The 21,021-nt window shown below is 43.3% G+C and overlaps 1 protein-coding gene across 1 annotated transcript in view; it reads left to right on the top strand.

Moving 5' to 3' along the window:
• The first annotated feature begins 6,940 nt into the window (after positions 1–6,940).
• The window catches only part of C8A (complement C8 alpha chain), a 58,175-nt gene continuing 44,094 nt past the window's right edge, over positions 6,941–21,021 (top strand). Inside the window, exons 1-2 of the mRNA XM_010958366.3 lie at positions 6,941–7,130; positions 17,850–17,952. Of these exons, the coding sequence (XP_010956668.2) occupies positions 7,054–7,130; positions 17,850–17,952 (180 nt within the window). The 5' untranslated portion in view covers positions 6,941–7,053. The remainder of the gene's footprint in view (positions 7,131–17,849; positions 17,953–21,021) is intronic.

Genomic DNA, 21,021 nt, shown 5'->3' with positions numbered 1-21,021 from the left:
TGCCTCCACAAGAAAGCCCAAATCACATCCAAGCGGCCGTAGTGATGCTCCCAGCTTGGCCCCTGCAGGTCCCGACTCAGCCTGGGACCCGGCACTGTGACGGCAGGGGCTGTGTTCTCTTCCCCCTGAGTATTCAGTGCCCCCCAGCCCCCGAGTACCTGGCCCCAACCCTTGAGAGAATGAATTTAATGACTGATCGCTTACGACACGCAGCCACTTTGTGGTACAATGCTGAACAACACACACTGGGACAGCCCCCCAGAGCTTATGGTCTGACTGATCCATCCCTGGGTCACTCCTGGTTTGAGGCTTACAGGCTCTCCTACCCTTAGGAAGCCTTGTTTAAGCAGTAAATACCTACGGCCTGATAATATAAAGATGCCTACTATCCAGAGAAATGGCACACACGTGGGGCGACGGCAGCAGCTGCTCAGTGACCCCCCCCCCCAGTCCATTACTGCCTCCTCAGATGGCACGTGAGCATGGCTGAGTGCGAGCCCCTACCTGAGGGGTCATGGGAGGGTGTTTCCGGAGCAGAGAGCTCCGTGACAGACAGATAGGAAATGAGAGGACTGCAAAGAAAAAAGACTCATCATAATTTTGCCTGGAAATGCCTGTTAATGTAGGTCATTGCAACAGATATCTATGAGGTACTGTGTGTGTAGGTGTGTGTGTGTAGGACGTACTGTGTGTGTGTAGGAGGCACTGCGTGTGTAGGTGTGTGTGTGGGGGGAGGTACTGTGTGTCTAGGTGCGTGTATGTAGGAGGTACTGTGTGTAGGTATCTGTGTGTAGGAGAAACTGCATGTGTAGGTGTGTATGTGTATGCCATCAAATTCATTATTCAGGAGGGGCAGTGAAGGCACCGTGGAGAAACAGCTTGTCCAAAGCTGCACAGTTGGTTCATGCGGTGCTGGGATGTCTATCTAGGGATGTTGGGCTTGAAAGCTGCACTTTTCCTGCTGTACTGCATAAAACACAGCAGAGCACCTACTGTGCGCCAGCACTGGGGATACAAGGGTGATGTCAACATGGCCCCTACCCTCAAGAAGTTCCCAGTGTACTGGGCAGGGGGCGAGAAAGGAATGGGATTCCCCAGTGTAGTGCTGGCAGGGACCAGAGGACGGACTGTTGTGGGAAAGGAGATTTCACAGACATTGTCTGGAATCGCCTGCACACGGCGATCATACAGAAGCCGACCTACTTCTACTGGGCTTGAGCACTGGTTTTAATATCCACGCGCACAGCACACTGAGGTCCCTCACTGCTTGCTGGTGGGGCATATGAAGTCGGCCTACCTGGGGAAAGCTAGTTCCACTAGCTGACTTTCACACATGTGGTGCGCAGAGACTTTGGGCCAGCACGGCATGCCCTTCCAAGAGTACAGAATCACACAAGTTGGTGGTCTTTCAGAGAGGGGATGTAGCCAGGGTTCTGTGGGAACAGGGGACAGGGGTGCCACCCATCACACCAGGAGCGAAAGCATCACAGAGAAGGAGACAACTGGCAACTGATGACGCCTGAAGAATTCACTTAGGTGTAAAATGGATTCTGGTTTTTGTTGCAGCCAGAGTCCAACAGGAATTTCCCAAAGGACCACCCAGATTTGGCCAAAGCTGCTTACAGTGCTCCATGCCTTCTTGGTGGAAAGGTCTTTAATTTCTAGCCAATGAGCCAGACACTGACTCAGTCCCCTCCCACCCCTTAAATGCAAATGCAGCGCTTCACTGAGAAGTGGGAGCAGTAGGCATGCACGAGCCCACCCCAGTTTAGCCTCTAATTGAGACCAGCTTCTCAAACCAGCCCCACTTCATTTGCAGCCAAAACCCCACCACTGATACCTGCTGGCCACAGCCGGAGTGGGGACGGATGAAGCCATCAGGAGGAAAAGCAAGTATCAAAGACACGCCATTTCACAAAGGGCTGGGAAGGGAGGGTGGGGAAGGCACGGCCGTGGATGTGGCCTGTTCCTCACTGTCTGCAGACTGTGTGCCTGGTGTTGTGTTGAATATTGTGATTGAAAATGTTGCCAGCCGTAACAGTAAACAAAGGATGCTGTGGCCATCAAGTCATCAGCTGCTACCGCCACCCCTAACAGTGAGCAGAGGGGACTCAGGATGGGAAAGAACAGGAAACTGACCCTAGACAGCTAGGTGCACATCAATGGAGTGGTTTCAATGAGCCTGGACTTTTGCACCTTCCTATGCATGGAAAAGTGCTAAATTCCTTAACTTGAGATACCTGGCTTTCTTTGGTTAACAGTAACCTTTTAACATTCTGACTACCTGGTCTTTGTTGCAAAAATTCCTATATGTCCTGGCTCTTCCCCTGCCACTTTGGAACAGTCTCTGACAGAGATCTGAGAGGCTGCCTTCCGGGCTCGAGTCCTCAGAAATTCCGCCGAATAAAACAACTCTTAACTTTTAGGCTGTGCATTTTTATTTAAGTCTACAATATTTTGCAGGTTTCCTCAGTGACGGAGTAGAACGTCATCATCCAGCCCTCACACACACACACACACACCTAGAGAGACACCACAAGCAAACTCACCAAACTGTCTGCTCTGCCATCTGCGTGGCCTGCCACCCAGTAAGCTGCTTGGAGAAGCTTCATTCGCTTTTCATCTTTCTTTGCTTTTGGCCGTCACGAGACTGGCCAGGTTTAAGCTGAAGTTACTACTTTGAGATATTCCCTAAGTTTTCAACCCTTGAGATGCTGGAATGGCCCTGGAATCTGGGCAGAAATGGGGAAGTGGGCCCTCTACCACTTTGCCACCTGGGTCCTATGGCTGAAATCATTCTATCAGCTTCTGCTGGTAGCAGCCTCCCCCGGAAGGCCTCAGAATCAGCCCAGGGCACCTGGATGTGAACCCCCCACGTTCCATCTTGCCCCACCATTCTCTTTGCCAGGCCCTGCCTTTCTTCCCCTTTCCCGCTTCACTGGTACTTAAATGAAAGCTCCCATGCTTATGAAAGAGACAAACCAGTACCAGGAAGGAGGAGCAGAGAGAAGGGGAAGGACTGTTTAAATGAGCAACTGCTGTTCAGAGTTCCCATTGAGGACAGAGTCCCTTGTTACCTCTCCTGTTCTTCAACCCTCTCCTGACAGCTATTACTTTATCCATGTTACGGGCGAAGAAAATGAGGCCAGGACACAACGACTAATTAGGGATGTTTTCGGACCTGCAGCTGTGCTCTTTCCAGTCTCACAAGTGGCCTCCATCTGCATGAGACGTGCAGAACTTTGGTCTGTCTGCGTCGAGCACCCTGCAGGCCCAGCTCAGGGGAGTGTGGCCTCCAGCTTCCAGAGCTCCTCTGAGAGCACAGGCCTGGCTGTCACCCTGGGGTGGCAGTCAGGGCTGACGCAGCACTGGCTCCACTCTGAGGCCACAACTCACAGGCTGATTCAGACGTGGAAAGTGCCTCCGCAAGACAAGCAACGCATTTCCAAAATGAACTGCCCTCTTGCTGTCTATTCTGCATGGTATTTTAGAACTACGTTTGATAACAGAATGCTACGATTAAGGTGAAATCCACATATGCACATCTAACGATTTGGGAGCATTTTCCATTCATCCTAGAACATTTTGGCTAAACACAGATGAGTTCCCAGTCCCCCAGGGCAACACACACACACACACACAGGCACTCACACTCACACACTCAGTCATAGAGGCAGGAAATGATCCCACCTGACTTAGCTTCTCTCCTGAGTCTATCCAGTGATTATTTCTCCATTCACTTTATTTTGCTTTCTGTGTCCCTTGGAAATGATACCCATCCTCTGAACTGAGGCATAATCAACAGAGAAGTGGGCTGGGAGCTAGAAGACCCTGGCCTCAGTCCCCACATGGTGCTTAGGAGCTATGTGACCAGATCAAGAATGACCTCAGGTTTTACAGTTGGACAGAACGTAAGTCCGTGAGCCTGAGACTCACCAGTAGTGCACCTGCAGGCAAATTACTTAACTTCTCTGAAACACAATAGCCTCATCTTCAAAACCGCACTATTATTGTTAGCCTTGCAAGATCATGGTGAAGATTAAACCCATTAAGAAGATTTTTTTTAAAACCATGAAAAGTGGCAGACACAGGGCCTGCTACTCTATACTTCCTTCCGTTTTGCTCTTTACTCACTGACCTTGGGACTCTCTTCAGAATAACGATATTTATCTCACAAGATGATTTTGAGGATAAAATGCGAAAACACACCAGAAAGTATGATGAAGTAGCAAACTAGTTTTAGCCCTTTGCCCATTCACTCCATCAACCAATATTTCTTAGTAAAGACTCAGTGTTAAGTGATATGGGTGGTAATGCAGAAGAATCAGACACAGAACTGACCCTCAAGACAGCTTCATTCTTGGGAAATACCCAACGCCATCAGAAGAACATGATACAAGGCGGAAATGAAAAGTGCTGGTAATATGTTTATACGGTTCAAAGACAACAAGGCTGGGGCATCAGCCGAGGCTCCATGGTGGACCTGCTATTTGAGAAGGCTCTTGGCAGAAGGGTTTGGGTTCAGCCTGGGAGGGATCACAGCAGCAAGGAAGGTGAGGGGAACCTAGACGATCAGGTGGAGGATCATTAGAGGCTGATAAGGCTGCAAAGATGGGTTGGGACCCATTTCTGGGGGAATTTGGACTTCCAATCTTAGAGAAAATGGACGAGCCGAGGAAGGCTTCTGAGCAGGAGGAGAGTGATGTTTTCCAAGCCAGCTTTCCCGAAGATGAATCTAGCAGAAACGGACAGGGAGGTCTGGAGTGAGGAGAAACAGAGACTCCATCGGAGTCTTCTAGGAGAGTTTCAGAAAGAGCCGAGAGCCTGAAATGGATCAAAGGGTGAGAATGAAGAGAGAAGCTTGGAGGGAAAATATTCAGAAGAAAAAGGATCAAATTTGTGACCATGTTGGGGGGTAAGGACAGTGAGATGAAGGGTGGAGCCCTGAATGCCACTGAAGCCTTGGGTGAGGAGCAAGGGCACCAGGGAAATCTCAGGAAGGAGCTGGTCTAAGGAGGAAGGCAATGTTGCCTATATGTAAAAAGATGACGACAAATAATGCACCAGAATTCGAGGGGTCATGGGAGGAGTCCAGATTTTTTGTGCTGTTTCCCAGCCTTGGCACTACTCACATTTTGGGCTTGATAATTCTCTGTTGGTGGTGGGTAGGGGGCTGCCCTGTGCACTGTAGGATGTTTAGCACCTGTTAGACACCACCAGCACAACCCCGAAAGTTGTGACAAACATAAATACCTCTGGACGTTGCCCAATGTCCCCCGAGGGGCAAAATCACCCCAAGTTGAGACCCTTGTTGTAGAGGGAGGTCTGCTCCACATGAGAAAAGCTGGAGAAGTGAAGGAAAACCTAAGCCACCCTCCCCGGGGGATCAGTGGACCTGTGTCAGGAACTTGGACTTGGGATGGGACAAGGCGGGAGATGGCTAGGGAGCTGGTGGAAAGAAGTGGGTTCTGAATGTGCCACCCTGGGTTTCTTCAGTGGTGTCCAGATGGAACCCCCCATCAACGCACATCTTCAGTAAAAGCATGACCAGGTGCCAGTCATCACTGGATGCCTTGTGGAAAAAGGAAGAACAGAGTTTTCCAAATGGATCAGAAGGAGGGTGAACCTGCAGCTGAGAGGCCCCGGGAGTCAAAACAAGGAGAGGCAGAAGGAAGAGAGACACAGAGATCAGGGGCCGGAGGGGCTTCCTAAGACCTGAAGTTGGTGTTCACGTCTGTCAAACTGCACCTAAATCTCTGAAGAAATGGAGCCAGTAACAACTGGGTGCCTTACTTAAATCTCCACATGTAAATTAGGTAACTTTTGCTGATGCATAAAGTTATTCATTACATATTTTTCATAAGCTATTTGAGATTAATAATGATACTACCAGCCGATCCTGCTAATGAGAGAATCTGCCTATTGTCAAAGACATCAAGGCAGAGACTGACTACTATAAGTAAAATAGATAAACAGCAAGTTTCTACTGTTCCCCGTCACAGGGAACTATATTCAGTATCTTGTAGGAACCTATAATGAAAAAGAACATGAAGAGGAATATATGTATGTACATGTCTGACTAAAACATTATGCTGTACACCAGAAATTGATACAACATTGTAAACTGACTATATTTCAATTAAAAAAAAAGAAAAAAGTAAACATAAAAAGACAGCATTACATTCTTGGGGAAGTCAATTAACTTCTCTGAATCTTAATTTCTTCAGCTGCAAAATGAAACGAATCATTTCCATCTCGTAGACTTGCTGTGGGGGTTCAGTAAAATAAGACACAGGAGATGCCTGCCACATGTTTAATTACCATCTATCTCTATTTAATGAATCTATGATACTCTGCCTGGAAGAGCATGAGAATGTGTCGGGATGGCACCACCAGTCCACACGTGCCTGTCATCACACTGCTAGAGAACGCTCCTGGAGGTGTCCATTTAAGGCATCTGGTTTCCTGAGGACACAAATGTGCTAGATGGTAATGATACCCAACATCTGGACAAGAAATGGAAAAGTCCATTCAATTACCCACATCTCTCAGGCTCCAGATGTTCGGCAACACATTGTAGAACTTCCCCACGTTAAGTGTTAGCATACCCTGTATTTTGCTGGCTGTTGCGGCTGCGCTGATATGCCAGTATAGCCTTGTTTCAATCCTGCAAAACAGATCGATCTGACCTCAGAAGTTCCAAGAGTTACTCAAGAGAGATCATGAATTATGGAAGTCTATCATGGTTTTGCTTTTCCCTCATCCTGAAGGTAAGATCCTTTTGCTTAAGTGAAATTGGTTAAATATCCTTCTTTCCTCGATCACATGGGTATTGTTTCCCAAAAGGTCTGAAGGGCAGTGGCCTTTGGTGTCTGGGGTTTTAGGGTGTTTGGCTAATCAATACTCCAGTAAGTAATTAACCAGAGAAGGAGACTCAAGTGCGTCCTGTTAGCTTCAGACGTTAGATAGCTCTTACAGGTCCCAGTCTCTCACTCCACTTTCCTGAGCGGTTTATTCCTTCCAGGTAACACAGGGTGGTGGCATCTGGATGAGATGTTTGCTGTTGCTTTCTTCGTCTTGGCTCTGGTGACTTGTCAGCCTGGAGTAACCATACAGGAGAAGGTGAACCGGTGAGCTGACCAAAAGTCTCTGCAGAATCTGCGCTTAGGGATTGCGTGGTGGGGAACCGAGAGCTGCTCGTGTTTGCAGCAGGCTATTTCAGGATCAAACGTGACCTCTTTTCACGTTATTAGTAATCCAGTGAAGGAGTTCAGGCCAGTGGAAGCGCATTCCCTTGGAGTCAGATGGGCCTGTGTGCAAATCACAGCTCTACTACTTAGGACCTGGGTCACCTGGAGCAAGTCACCTAATCTCTTCGAGCTTCAGTGTGCTGGTCTGTAAAATGAGAATAATAACGCTTCTTCTGTAAGAGTTCATGAATGTGTAATAAGATCCCGGAGTATACTCAACTTCATAGATAATAGTTTTCTTGAATGATACTGGACAATTCTACTTAATCCATTTGTGAATTGTTAAGAATACCCATCTCACAGTGTTTTGGGGAGGATAAAATTAGATAATGTATATATTAAAAAATCACCTTGGGAAAGGCAGGAGACTGTAGAGATGCTGGGTCATTTCATTCTAGAAAGGAGATGATCTTTCGCTACAGAGTAATGAGTGGAAGTGATGTTTTCACACGTACATGGTGTCTCACCCATTCAATTTCCTTGAATATCCCAAACTGATTTTACATAAAAGAAAAAAAATCTTAACATCAAGTACTTTGTGGTGCTTAAACAGCCCCTTATTTTGCCTTTGGGATAGTACTGAAGAGTCCCTGCCCCCAAACATTGAAGATTTTAAGTAGAGTCATTTTACCCAAATTCTTGTTGAATGATTCAGTTTTGAATCATTACTGCTTTTAAATGCTAGAGCCAGAGAGATTTTCTTTAAGTAACAGTTCAGAAGGGGGAAAGGCATTTTTATAAGCAGCTAATTTGCAGCTTGTATTTAAAGCAAATACAATTTTGAAAAATCAGAAAATTCATCTCTAATAATTAGAAGATAAAGGCAAGAGAACTGAGCAAAGGAAATCTCTGCCGAGATACTCTTAATTACAAAAGCTTATCACTGTGATCCTTTTTGAAAAGGAACAAAGAGTCTTGATGTTTGATGAACTTATCAAATCAGACAGACCAGTGAAGAGGCAAATTTGAAGTCGAGGCAAAAGGGAACCAATTAAATACGTTTCAAAGTGCTGAAGGGGGAGATCACGAGGTGGTTGTGTCTAATGCCAGTGTGTCTGACCCTGGCTTTGCAAACGCACAACTACATGGTGAAATAACTCTACTGGGTCCAAATTTTGGCACTGGCATTTACTATTTGTGTGTGATCTTAGGTAAGTTACTTAAGTTTTCTGAGCTGTAAAATGGGAGGCAGATAAGAAGAAGAATTAAATGCATATGAAGTATTTAGAACAATGCCTGGTACTAGTAAGTATTTAATGACAGCTGTGGCCAGTGGTGGTGTATGGTTGTTGTTACCATTTTTTAGAATTCCTCTTCTCTCTGCTGGTTGGCAAAAATTAGAATAAATTTGTAATGTGCCAATTAGTATTGATCTTTTGGACCAGTCTGAGATTTCAAACTTCTAAAAAATTTAACAATGGTACTCCTTTTTACAGAATAAAATCTATTAAACTCTAACACTGAAAACAGGTGAAATACACTTACATTGTTAATGGTATACATTTATTTTTATAAGCTCATGTTTTCCATTATATTTATATATATCATATTACACCATTATTGTAAAGTCTTAATAGAAAAAAATGGGGTTTAGAAAAATATTTTAAAACACTGTTGATGAAAGTAAGTTATAATATTCAGCCTCAAAAATCAGTGAATCTATTATGTATATAATATGTCGACTGAAATAAAATGCACAACCTAAAAGTTGAGGGTTATGTTTTATTCGGTGGATTTTATTAGGGCTCAAGCCTGGGACACAGCATCTCAGATCACTCTAAGAAGCTGTTCCAAAGTGGCAAGGTATAAGCCAGGATATCTGAGCTTTTGCAACAAAGATTAGGTAGCTGGAACATCAAACTATTACTGTTAATTAAAGAAAACCAGATATGTCAAGTTAAGGAATTTAGAGCTTTTCTGTGTATGGGAAGGTGCAAGGGTTTGGTCTCATTGAAATCACTCCTTTGATGTGCACCTAGCTATCTAGGGCAAGTATCCTCTTCTTCCACATCCCGAGTTCCCTCAGGGGCACCACTGGGGGTGGCTGCAGGGGGTGGCTGCCTGCTTGTCTGCATCCTGAGTTCCCTCCACTCACTGTCAGGGGGGTGACGGTAGCAGCTGATGACTTGATGGCCACAGTGTCCCTTGTTTACTGATATGGCTGGCAATACTTTCCACTCACATATACAAATAATACTTTTTAGTGTGTGTGCTGCTATAAAAAGTCAAAGATTTTCCCCACCCTTTTAATTTATTGAGATTTGTTTTATGGCAGTGAATATGATCTGTCTTAGTGAATATTTCACGTGCACTTCACAGTGTGTACTCTGTGGGTGGGTGTAGTTCTAAGTCACGAAGTCCAGCTGGTCGTTAATGTTGCACGAGGTTTCATCTACTTGTTCTATCAGTTGTTGAGGGAGGGGTGTTGCAATCACCAACTCTATTTGTCAATTTGTCTGTTTCTCTTTTCAGTTCTATCAGTTTTTGCTTCATGTATTTTGAAGCTCTGTTTTAAGCTATTTATCCGCATATAGATTCGTTGATGACCTGCCCCTTTATCATTATGAAAGGCTTTCATGGTGAATTTTTTTCCCCCACTTTTAAATTTTAACTTATCTGACTCTTTATATTTTAAAGTACGCCCCCTGTAGACAGCATACAGATGAGTCTTACTTTACTATCCAGTCTAACAATCTCTATCTTTTAATCACACTATTCACACCATTTGTATCAGGTGTGGTCACTGGCCTGCAGGGGTTCGGGTCTACCATCACTCTACTTGCTTTCTACTTGTCCCATCTGTTCTTTGTTCCTATTTTTCCCCTTTTGGTCATCTTTTGGATTTCTTATTTTTTAAAATTCCAAATGATTTATTAGCAATTCTACTTTGTTTAATCATTTTGGTTGTTACTCTAAGATTTACGTCACTCATCATTAACGTCTCACAGCCTCCTCTCAAGTAATATCATACCACTTCTGATACCATTTTTATTCTGCTTGAATAACTTCTTTTGACCTTTCTTGTAGTGCAGAATGAGTTTTAGTGAGGGAGTTAACCACCTTTGTTAGGTTAAGAACTTTATTTTGAAGGATATCTTTGATGAATATAAAATTCTAAGTGAAGACTTTCTACTTTTCTTCCCTCATCACTTTGAAGATGTCATTCCATTGTCTTCGACTTGCATGACCTCTGAGGAGACATCTGCTTTGCTACTCCTTGTGTGTTGTATTTCGAAAAGAATTGATTGCCTTTAATATTTTATCATTGATTTCCAGAACTTTGATTATGATGTGCCTTTGGTGTGGTTTTGTGGGTTTATAGTTCTCATCAAATTTGGGGAAAATTTTTTTCCATTATTAATTCAAGTATGTTTTCTGTCCCACACTCTATCCTCTCCTTCTCTCCTTCTCATAGTCCAAGTGCAGATATATGAGACTCATTTGATATTATCCCATAGGTCACTGAGGCTCTGTTCTTTTTTAAATTGTTTTTGGCAGTATTTTTTCTCTTTTTCATTTCTATCACTATATCTTCAAGTTTACTAATCTTTTCTTCTGCAGTATTTAATGTTTTTCAGCCCATCCAATGAATCTTTCATTTTGATTATTATCATTTTTCAGCTTCAAAAGTTTCACTTGGCACTTATTTTTGTATCTTTCACTTCTCATCATGTTCATGATTCCCCTTAAACAGTTTGATGGACTTACACTGACTTTTAAAAAAATCCCTGTTTGCTACCTTCACTACTTTTATTTCATAGGTCTGTAGAATTAGGAAGGACTTTGACAACATCTGACTTAATCCACTCATGTTACAGATAAGGAAACCGGGTACCAGAAAGAGAAGGGGAGTATTAAGTAACAACCAGACCACTCCTCTAGGCATTTTACAAATATTTACCAATTTGACCAACTGACCATAATCCTCATTATGTTCCTGTAAGATTGTTGTAATTATGATCCGCCCCAGTTGAGGGCCAGAGAGGAAACAAAGCAATCTCATATGTAAGTTGCCTGGCTGCCGAGCCGCACAGTCAGGCCTTCTGATTTCCAGATCAGTGCTATTACTGCTACCCTCCCTCCTCAGAAAAAAAAATCTCAAAACTCAGCAACCATGTTGATAAGCAAAACAAATACTTAATTTGGAATTAGGATACCTAACGGCTTTTTTTTAATAACATTTCCAACCCAACATTTCCACTGAGAAACGATGAACAAAATTCTTCAGGGGGATTAAAGAAACAGGAGTGAAGAGCTCAAACACAGAGGATAACCACAAGGCTCTGTTTGTTTCTTTAAACGCGCCATACAGGCAGCAGATCCTAATGAAATTTACATCACGAACCTTTCTTATTTCATTGTTTTCATGGGCATCAGAATGTGTTTACCAAAGTAAACACAAAAGGGCCATGTGAGTATTTTCAATAGTTGTCCAGATGACTGGAAGTCAATATAAATCCAGGCTATATGAAATTTTCGCTAATATAAGCAATTGGAGTAGTGGCTGTGACTGAGTCTTGTGACTATGGACACTTCTGTTCAGGGTAGCTAATCTTTAGCTATGCTTTAAGTGGCACTAGGTGTGGGCTTTGAAGTCAGATCAACCTGGGTTTAAGTCCTGGCTTCACCACTTAGTGGCTGTGGAACTTGGGTAAGTTACCTAAATTCTCCAAGGCTTAATTTTCTCATCTACTGACTAGAGATAACACACACTTCCTAGAGTGTTTGTCAGGAGTTAAGAGAGTTAATATAAAGCACTGAGCACAGAATCTGGCACATAAGCTTTTCTAAAACGACTTTCATTACTCTTTCCCTTTTATCTGAAATCCTCCACAGTATACCTTGGATGCTTTAAAAAATGCATAGATTTTGGAGTTAAAACAGTTGGTTTGTGGGGAGGATACAGCTCAGTGGTAGAGCACATGCTTAGCATGCATGAGGTCCAGGGTTCAATCCCCAGTACCTCCTCTAAAAATAAACAAAGAAACCTAATCATCTCCTCCCTCCCCCTAAAAAAAATTAAAAACAAAACAAAACAAAACCAGTCTTGGTTTGAATGCTTGCTTTACCACTTACTATTCATAAAACCTTAAGCACATTATTTTCCCTTCCTATGAATCTGTTTTACTTATCTCTAAAATAGGTATAAGAATTCCTACCCTACAGGGGTCTAGTGAAATTTAAATTATATAATGCAAAATTAAATGAGATAATACATTCATGTAAAAGTTTTTACTGAGTACCCACTGCATGCCAGGTACCGTGCTTGGCACTAGGGGACCGCGGTGATCCCGGCTTTGCAGAACTTGCAGTCTAGGGATGGAAGCAGAGGGTGAGAGGCCCTCCACATGTGGAATTACGTTAGCATAGGGCAGGTAGGGCCAGGAAAACCATCTAGAGGAAAAGAGACTTAACTGAACTGGGAAGGCATGGCCAGATGAACGAGGTGTGGAGGCAAGAGCACTGTGCACATACTGCAGGGGAGCCCAGCACCTGCCCGGAGCTGGAAGCTCTAGTGGGATTCTATATGCTCCCAGAATACAGCAGATATTTTTTTTTTTTTACATATACATACATGTTTGTTTTCAGATTCTTTCCCATTACAGGCTATTACAAGATATTGAATATAGTTCCCTGTGCTATAGAATATGTCCTTGTGGTTTATCTATTTTACATAGTAGTTTTTTTCATCCATTCATTCATTTGTTCCTTTTGTTCATTCATTCAATATCTATTCCAGGTATGCTAGGTGGTGAACAAAACAGATAATGTCCCCACCCTCATGGCATACACAGTGAAGTGACAGAATCAGTCAATAAACATGTAAATCAAAATTTCAGTAAAAATTGTGACAATACTATGAAGGAAACAAATAGGTTCCTTTGACAGAGGATATCAGAGCAATCTAAAGACAGGCAAGTTGCAGGGGGAGGTTCTCTGTGGGGGTGGGGTTAAGCTGAGATATGAAACTATGTAAAGAACAAGGAGACTGGATTGGTCAGCATGTGCTCAGACCCTCCCGAGGGAAATGGCTCATCGTGTTCGTGGATCTGCAGGATGGGAGCAGCATGAGAGCAGGAGATCGTGGCCTGAGAGGATGTCAGAAAGGTGGGCACAGGCCAGATCACAGAGGACCACAGGCACCATGGAAGAATTGACTTTAATCTGTGTGTAGTATAAAACAAACAGAAATCACTAGAGGGTCTTATAAAGGGGGAGTATTGTCTGATTTCTAATTTTAAAAAATCATCCTGGTGTCTGTGCAGAGAGGGGACTGGACGAAAACGAAGTGTAAGGACTTGGACCGTGGGTGGTCATGGCAATTATCTGGGTGAGAGGTAATGGTCCCTTAAATGAGAACGGAGGCAGTAGAGACAGGCAGGAGGGAAGATATTTGAGATCTATCATGAAAGCATCCCACAGGACTGGATATGGGGGCAAGGGGAGGGAAGGAATTCAGGATCACTGTCAGGTATCTGGCTTGAGCAACTGTGTGCTTTGGTGGCTCTACTTACTGATGTGTGTAGAATTAAGAGAGGAGCTGGTTAAAAGGAGAAAAAATAAAGTAACTTGTACCTGCAAATCCCAAACCCCTAATTCATCTGTTGTCCCCCTTTCCCCTTTGGGAACAGTAAGTTTGTTTCCTATGTCTGAGTCTGTTTCCGCTTTGTAAATAGGTTCATTTATGTCATTTTTTAGATTCTACATATAAGTGATATCATATGGTATTTGTCTTTCTGCCTGACTTACTTCACTTAGTATGATAATCTCTAGGTCCACTCATGTTGCTGCAAATGGCATTATTTTATTTTTTATGGCTTAGTAGTATTCCATTGTATACATATCACAACTGCTTTATCCAATCATCTGTCGATGGACACTTAGGTTGTTGTACACCAGAAAGTAATAAAACATTGTAAATCAACAATACTTCAACAAAAAAAAATGGGTGAAAACAAAGAGTTAGATTTGGAGCCAGTAAATCTGCCATGTCTGAGAGGCACCTGATGGAGATATAAATGGGGCAGTTGGATAAACACAAAACAGGATTTCCGAGCAGTGGTCCAGGTTAAAGATCTAAATCTAGGAGGCCTGAGCACAGATGGTACGTGAAGCCCAGGAAATGGACCTCACCCTCCGGCGAGTGAGAAGAGCAGAAAGGCAAGGCTGCACCCTGAGGAATTCTAGTTTTCAGACACAAAGAGAACTGGCCACAGAAGTAGGAAGGGAGCAAGGAAGTGTGGGGCTGAAGAAGGCCAAGCAAGAGAGGAAAGATCCCCAGAAGGCAACAACGGTTAACAGAGGGCAGTAAAGACCAAGCCAGAAAACCTGCCACTGGATCTGGTGACATGGAGGAACATGGAGGCCGCTGGAGACTCAGCACTTTCAACGTCAAATGTTAAATACCTCAGTTTCATGATGTAATTTCCAGGTAAATGAATGGGAGTGGCTCACGGCTGTATAATTAGTGAAAATCAGCCTTGAATATAGGCTGAGTCAATTTATTGGGGTGACTCTCTTGAAGTAATCAGGGTTGAGCCTTCTGACCTTCTAGCCCAGGATGGGCAGCTAATTAATTATCTGGGGATCTAAGCTGCTGAGGTGGCTACATTTTGGGGTCAAGCACTGGACCCAGAGATTGCATGTTCAACTCCAGGTTTGAGGCCCTTTGCCCAATATATCACCCTACCTAAAAAGGCAGACGGGAAACCTTCACTAGTCTACAGACCTCTATAGGGTAGGCATTCAACACATTTTTGATGAAGATGGAGAGGTCTGATGAGCATGTCTGGGGCTGAGAAGATCAGAGAGAAGAAACTAACATGTCAGGTGAAGCTTGGGGCTTTCACTCCATATTCAAAACAGTCTCACAAGTTATTACCATCCCTGTTTTTTAGCTGTAAGAAAATGGTTAAGTAGCAGAAGCTGGACTTAAATGCATGCTTGGTGGACTCTAAACTCCGCTCTGTTACGTCAGTGTTTCTCCAACTGTTTTACATCATCTTACACATATTACGTGAAAAAAGAAATGACGTGTGGTCAAAAAACTGGATAAATGCTGGGTTAAGGAAATCAAAATGCAGAACTTCTCAGAGCCTTTAATGTGTTGCTGGGCATTTTAAATCTCCAAGAGCAGTATGTTGTACGTAATTTATCCAAGTGTATTTGACCAGGGAACTTTCCATCTTTTCCTCCTCTGCTGCTGGTGCGTATCTCAGGAACTACTACTCCGCAGAACACACTTTGAGAACCCTGCACACAGCACAATATTCCCTTGTCGTGATGCTACAGATGAAAAAATTAAAATCTGGATAGTTCAAGACACTCGCTCATAGTGGCACAGCAAGGGAGATGCAAACTAAAGACCAGAATCAAAGAATCCCGGATCCTACTGCTCTACATTAAGTGTCTTTTTGCTTGAGCCAATCTTCTGTAGCTAAGAGATGCTTTAAAACTATTTACCAAGATTTACGAGGCCACAGATTTATTAAAGGTTCCTTAAGTAACTGAAAAACTAACACAGTTCTTTTGGAAAGCCATTTGGCCATATAGGTCATCGTCTTTAAAATCATTTGTATCCTTCAACCCAGCCAGCCCATTCTATGGGCTGCATCTTCAGTAAGTAACTCAGAACACAGGAAAACTGGGTGCTCAGTACTCTGATTGTTTAATGTCAGGGAAGTGGAACGTGGGCTAGTCATCATGGATAGTTTACATTTCTGCTGTGACATTAACTGGAAAAATAAGGATATAAAAACGCAAGTCAGTATGACCTCAACTGTGTTACGAAAATGAGGAATGAAAGGAAATGTAACAAAATATTAATGGTGGCAGAATTAGGGGATTTTTTTTTATTGTATAACCTTTTCCATTTCTCTTTAAGAGTATGCATGAAATTTTATAATCAGCAAAAAATAAACTACATTAAAAAAATTCATTGATATGATAAGAGAACACGCTGGTCATACAGATACTAAGAGGCTGGAGCCCTATAATGACTTAATGAATGGTCCTCGTGTACCTTCTGTAGTCTTGCTTCAGCGACAGCATTACTGTGTGTGCCTCTGTCTAGACATCATGTCACAAAGCTTTTAAAACTACAGCAACACAGTGCTGCGCTGTCTAAGCTTTTGCTTCCATCCATTAATACTGTTTCCTTCCATTTTGACATCATAATGCAGTCTCTGTGGGCTTACAATGACATTATCTTGACAGTTCCATAATGAGATGCAAAACTAATGCTGGAGTCATTTTCTGCTCCCAAACCTTCACCCGGTACCTTCTCTCTCACCTTTTGATGATTAGAACCCTTGTTTTTTCCCATGTTCCTATGCTTCAAACTTATTTTAGGACAGTCTATCAGAAAAGTGATGTATGGACCAAACCTTGAGCCATTTGAATGTCCAGATACCAGGATTATTTAATTAGATTCTAACTGGAAATTAGGTTCAAATAAATTTCTAAGCAATGTCTTTCCCATAAATTGTTTTCATCCTTTCCATCCCCTTCCTCCCCTCTTCCTTCCTTCCCCCCTCTCTCCCTCCCTCTTTTTCTCCATCCCGTCCTCTCTTTCTTCTTTTTTTTTTTTTCTTTCCTAAATATTTACTGAGCACCTTCCTCCGATCTGGCACCATGGTAAGTTCTGGGAGTTCAGTAGCAAACCTACAAACAGTATAAGTACCTGCCTTCATAGAGCTTACAGTCTGGTGGAGGAGGCAGAAATTACACAAATAGCACAAGTGTGATAATTAAGTGTTGAGAAGAAGATGTGCAGAGATTGACCAAATCATATGAAGGGAGGGATCTCATCAGTCTGGGTACTGAGGAATGTTTCCCTAGGGAACTGATGTTCACGATGAAACTGAAAGATACCTAGGAGTGAAGAGGAAGATAGCTGGATTTTTTCAGGATTAGATTTTACAGGTTGGTGTGATCCAGGGAACAGTGGGGTCCAGGAGAATTTAGGACAATGCTTAGGGTAAAATGCAAATCTTATGTCACGTGTGTTTTATCACAATAAAATTCTGGGAGGAAAAAAAAAGAACAGTAGGCCACATTATCTTTTGTTTTAAAAACAGCACATGCAATTCTTAAGGAGGAAGACAGAAACACTCAAGTATTGGAAGCACCCTCACAGCCAAGCGTCCGAAGGAAGAATTGCTGTGCATTTATGGTCGTTCCTCTCCCCTCCCACCTCCAGATAGCTTGAAGGTTTAGGGAATACATACTGTGATGTTGCCTCATGGTCTGCGGCTACAGGTACCCAGATGCCCAAATCTATGGTAATCCTGTCACAATGTGTATGTATTTCAAACCATCACATTGTACATCTTAAATATGTCATACATTTTTTTGTCAATTATGTCTCAATAAAGTTGGGGGAAAAAATTCAACATCTGGCTTCATATTGTTAAGGTATCTTCATGTCAAAAGACCTTTTTGAATTTATAATTACAAAAACTTAAATGATCACGATAAAAGTTGAAGCAGAGGTCTTTTTTTTTTAACGGAGGTACTGAGGCTTGAACTCAGGACCTCATTAATGCTAAGCATGCACTCTACCACTGAGCTACACCCTCCCTCCTCTCTTCTATTTAGGAGAGCAAGTCGGGCTGTTCAGGGTTCCACCCCCGCAGCAGTTTCCTGCCAGCTGAGCAACTGGTCAGAGTGGACAGACTGCTTTCCCTGCCAAGACGCCAAGGTGAGACATTTATGACCGATCTGGGAGCATTTCACATCTGAATTGTGTGCCAGGCATTCACATGGAGGTAAGCAGTCGGGTCCATAAATCTAGAGGTCTGGGGAGAAAGGAGATCTAGAAATAGGTATTTAGAAGCCACGCACACATGGATGGTGGAACTCATTTCTGCCTCTTCTGGTTTTGTTTGTAAGACATCAAATGCCTTATGAGGCTGCAAAAGATGTGTATGTTGGGGCTTGGATGTAGAAAAGTGGCCCCCCAGACACTGATCCCCAGTGGCCTCTCTGGGTCCTGGCCAGTCTATTATCCTCTAAGGAGAGTCATCTGGAAGCACTCATAGCTTAGGAACAAAATGCCAAGAGGTCCATGATCTATGTTCCTCAGAATCTCACTTTTATGGATTGAAAAGGCTGACCCATCCTATGATCAGATGTGTGTCTGTCTTGTCTATCTAAGTGGTATTAATTGGTCCAAAATGATGGGTAAACTTGATGGCATACGGAGGATGTTGGGAGCACTCTGCTCCATCAGGGAGGAGGTTAAAATTCTGTCTTTGTTCAGAATCATGGTGAAAATAAAAAGAACACTAATTTCTATTCTGTTTTATTATTATTTTAAAATCTCCGGAGACAACACATGCCTTCACTGGGTGCGCCCAGGGTGGGATGCAGCCAGGCTCCCCCTCCCCCACATGGCACACCACTGCCTGAACCGTGTCTACCAGCCTATTACTGTCAGGTCTGTGTTTAAGCTTTGATGCTGCAGTTTAGATTCTGGCTTCACACCTTACTTGCTGCGTTACTTTGGACATATCTTTTATCTTCTATGTTTCTGATTCCTCATCAATAAATGGGAGGAGAAACAGCACTTAATCAGAGTTACTGAGAGCACAACATGGGTAACGCACATGAAGTGCTTTTCGTGGCATCTGGCACAGAGTCAGTGCTCAGTGAACATTAGCTGTCCATGCCCTCCTCCCAACCCCGCTCTCACTGCCTTGAATCAAGCCCTGCTCTTCTCCCACCTGCACCCTTGCAGAGTCTGCTGATGGTCCCTCTGTCTCCAGACCCCTCCTCAGTTAGATGGGAAAGTGTGCTGTGAATGTCTGATGACCTGTTCAAAACCACAGAGTGGTGGAAACACAGCTGGGACTACGTTTATTCAACTTCAAAGGATGAAACTCACAGTTTCGCCTCTCCCATCTCTGAGGGATGTCAAAGAACCTGAGACGTCCCGATTTAAAAATATCTAGCCCCTCAATTCTCATTCTGCTTTGACATCCTGGCTTAGCTTTCTGGGTCTGCTGAAACAAAGAGCCACAAGCTGGGTGGCTTAGATACAGCTCTGAAGGCCAGAAGTCTGGACATCAAGGCCAAGACCTGTCTGGAAGCTCTAGGGGAGAATCTGTTCTCTGCTTCTTCCAGCTGCTGGTGGCTGCCGACAGTCCTTCATTTGTGGCTGCCTTGCTCCAATCACTGCTTCTGCATCACCCCCACACCTTCCATGTGTCTCCTTTTTGTGTCTATGTGAAATCTCCCTCTGCTGTCCTAAGAACACTCTGATGGCATTTAGGACCCACCTGGAGAACCCAGAGTAATTTCTCAAAATTAATGATGGCCGCAAAAACCCTTTTTCCAAATAAGGTAACATTTACAGCTTTCAAGGATTAGGATCTGATTTCTTTGTGTGACCACTATTCAACCTATTCGACATTTAAACTACATTCTAAAGCTACGTTTTTCTCTTATGCTGCAGTTTAGATAGCAGATGGCACAGGTGAATGACTTAGTTTAAATTAGAACTGAATTACTTCCTTAGTGACACAAAGACATTGTCTTTAAAGTAATCCTTAAAATAATTAAATTCTGCTATTTTTACTTTTTAAAAAATTTATTTTATTTTTTAATGGCGGTACTGGGGATTGAACCAGGACCTTGTGCGTGCTAAGCATGCACTCTTATCACTGAACTATTACCCTCCCCCAAATTCTGTTAATTATTTAATTGAAAGACCGTCTGAGTTTCTTTTTATTAACTTGTTTCTTCCTCTCCGAATCACCCAAACAAAGATGTGCATTTCTGGGAAGAAACATTATCTACTGGCTAGAGAAGAAAATTATGTCTTACTGACACCACCACGAGCAGTGGCACGGAGCAGTCCCTAGGGGAATATCCGCCCCAGCCTTTCTGCAACACGATGTCTTCATTATTGGGTAACAACCTTGAAAGCAGGGAGCCGGTGGGAATGAACCTCAGGTCTGCACCATCATTCCAAGCACAGAAACCACAGGAAGGATGGTAATGGCACTGATGTTCACCGTTTATTAAGTAATTTCCGTACAGCAAGGACCATGCTAAGGCTTTAAACAAATCATCTTGTTTGACTTTCACAGCCAATAGTAAGTGACAGACACCATCATCCCCCTTGCTTAGGCTGCCCATGAAGAAGCCGGATTTTAACCTTGGTCAGTCTGATTCCAAAATGCCCGTGAGCCTGACCACTTCACGCTACTCCCCCTTCCCTGAACTTCATGGAGAGTAGCAGGTGATGTTAGCGGTCACCTGATCCAATTCCCACTCAGTCGTAATCCTTCTAGAGAAGCCAACAGCTGGCCACAAGAATGATAACGACACTGATAACTATTTTTACCAAGTACATACGGAACCACGTGGAGTGCCGATTTCTTCGCGTGTATTATCACTAATCTTCAGAACACTCAGATAGCACTCCTCTTACGGAGGCGAACACTGAGGGTCACAGATGTTAAGTAATTTTCCCAGTGACACATACACAGTAGGTGGCAGAACTGGAATCCTAACCCAGCTTTAAAATGGGTTGAAATCAATCGTACGTAACCTCCCAGACCTGTGAGGATTCCATGAAACAGACTCTGGAAAGTATTTAGCCAAAAGCCAAGTACTCCATAAATAGCAGCTACCATCCCATTACTGTTACACTGGCACCTGCAGGTCTTACAACTCTGATGAACTTTTTTAACGGTGAGAAAGAGAATTGGCTCTATGTTGGCATGACGAATGCTCCTTTATTTACAGCAATGAGGGGCAGGAG

The sequence above is a fragment of the Camelus bactrianus genome, chromosome 13, assembly GCF_048773025.1.
Source record: "Camelus bactrianus isolate YW-2024 breed Bactrian camel chromosome 13, ASM4877302v1, whole genome shotgun sequence".
NCBI classification, from domain to species: Eukaryota; Metazoa; Chordata; class Mammalia; order Artiodactyla; family Camelidae; genus Camelus; species Camelus bactrianus.
Note: the sequence above shows the minus strand (reverse complement) of the source record. Positions and strands in the feature narration are given on the sequence as shown.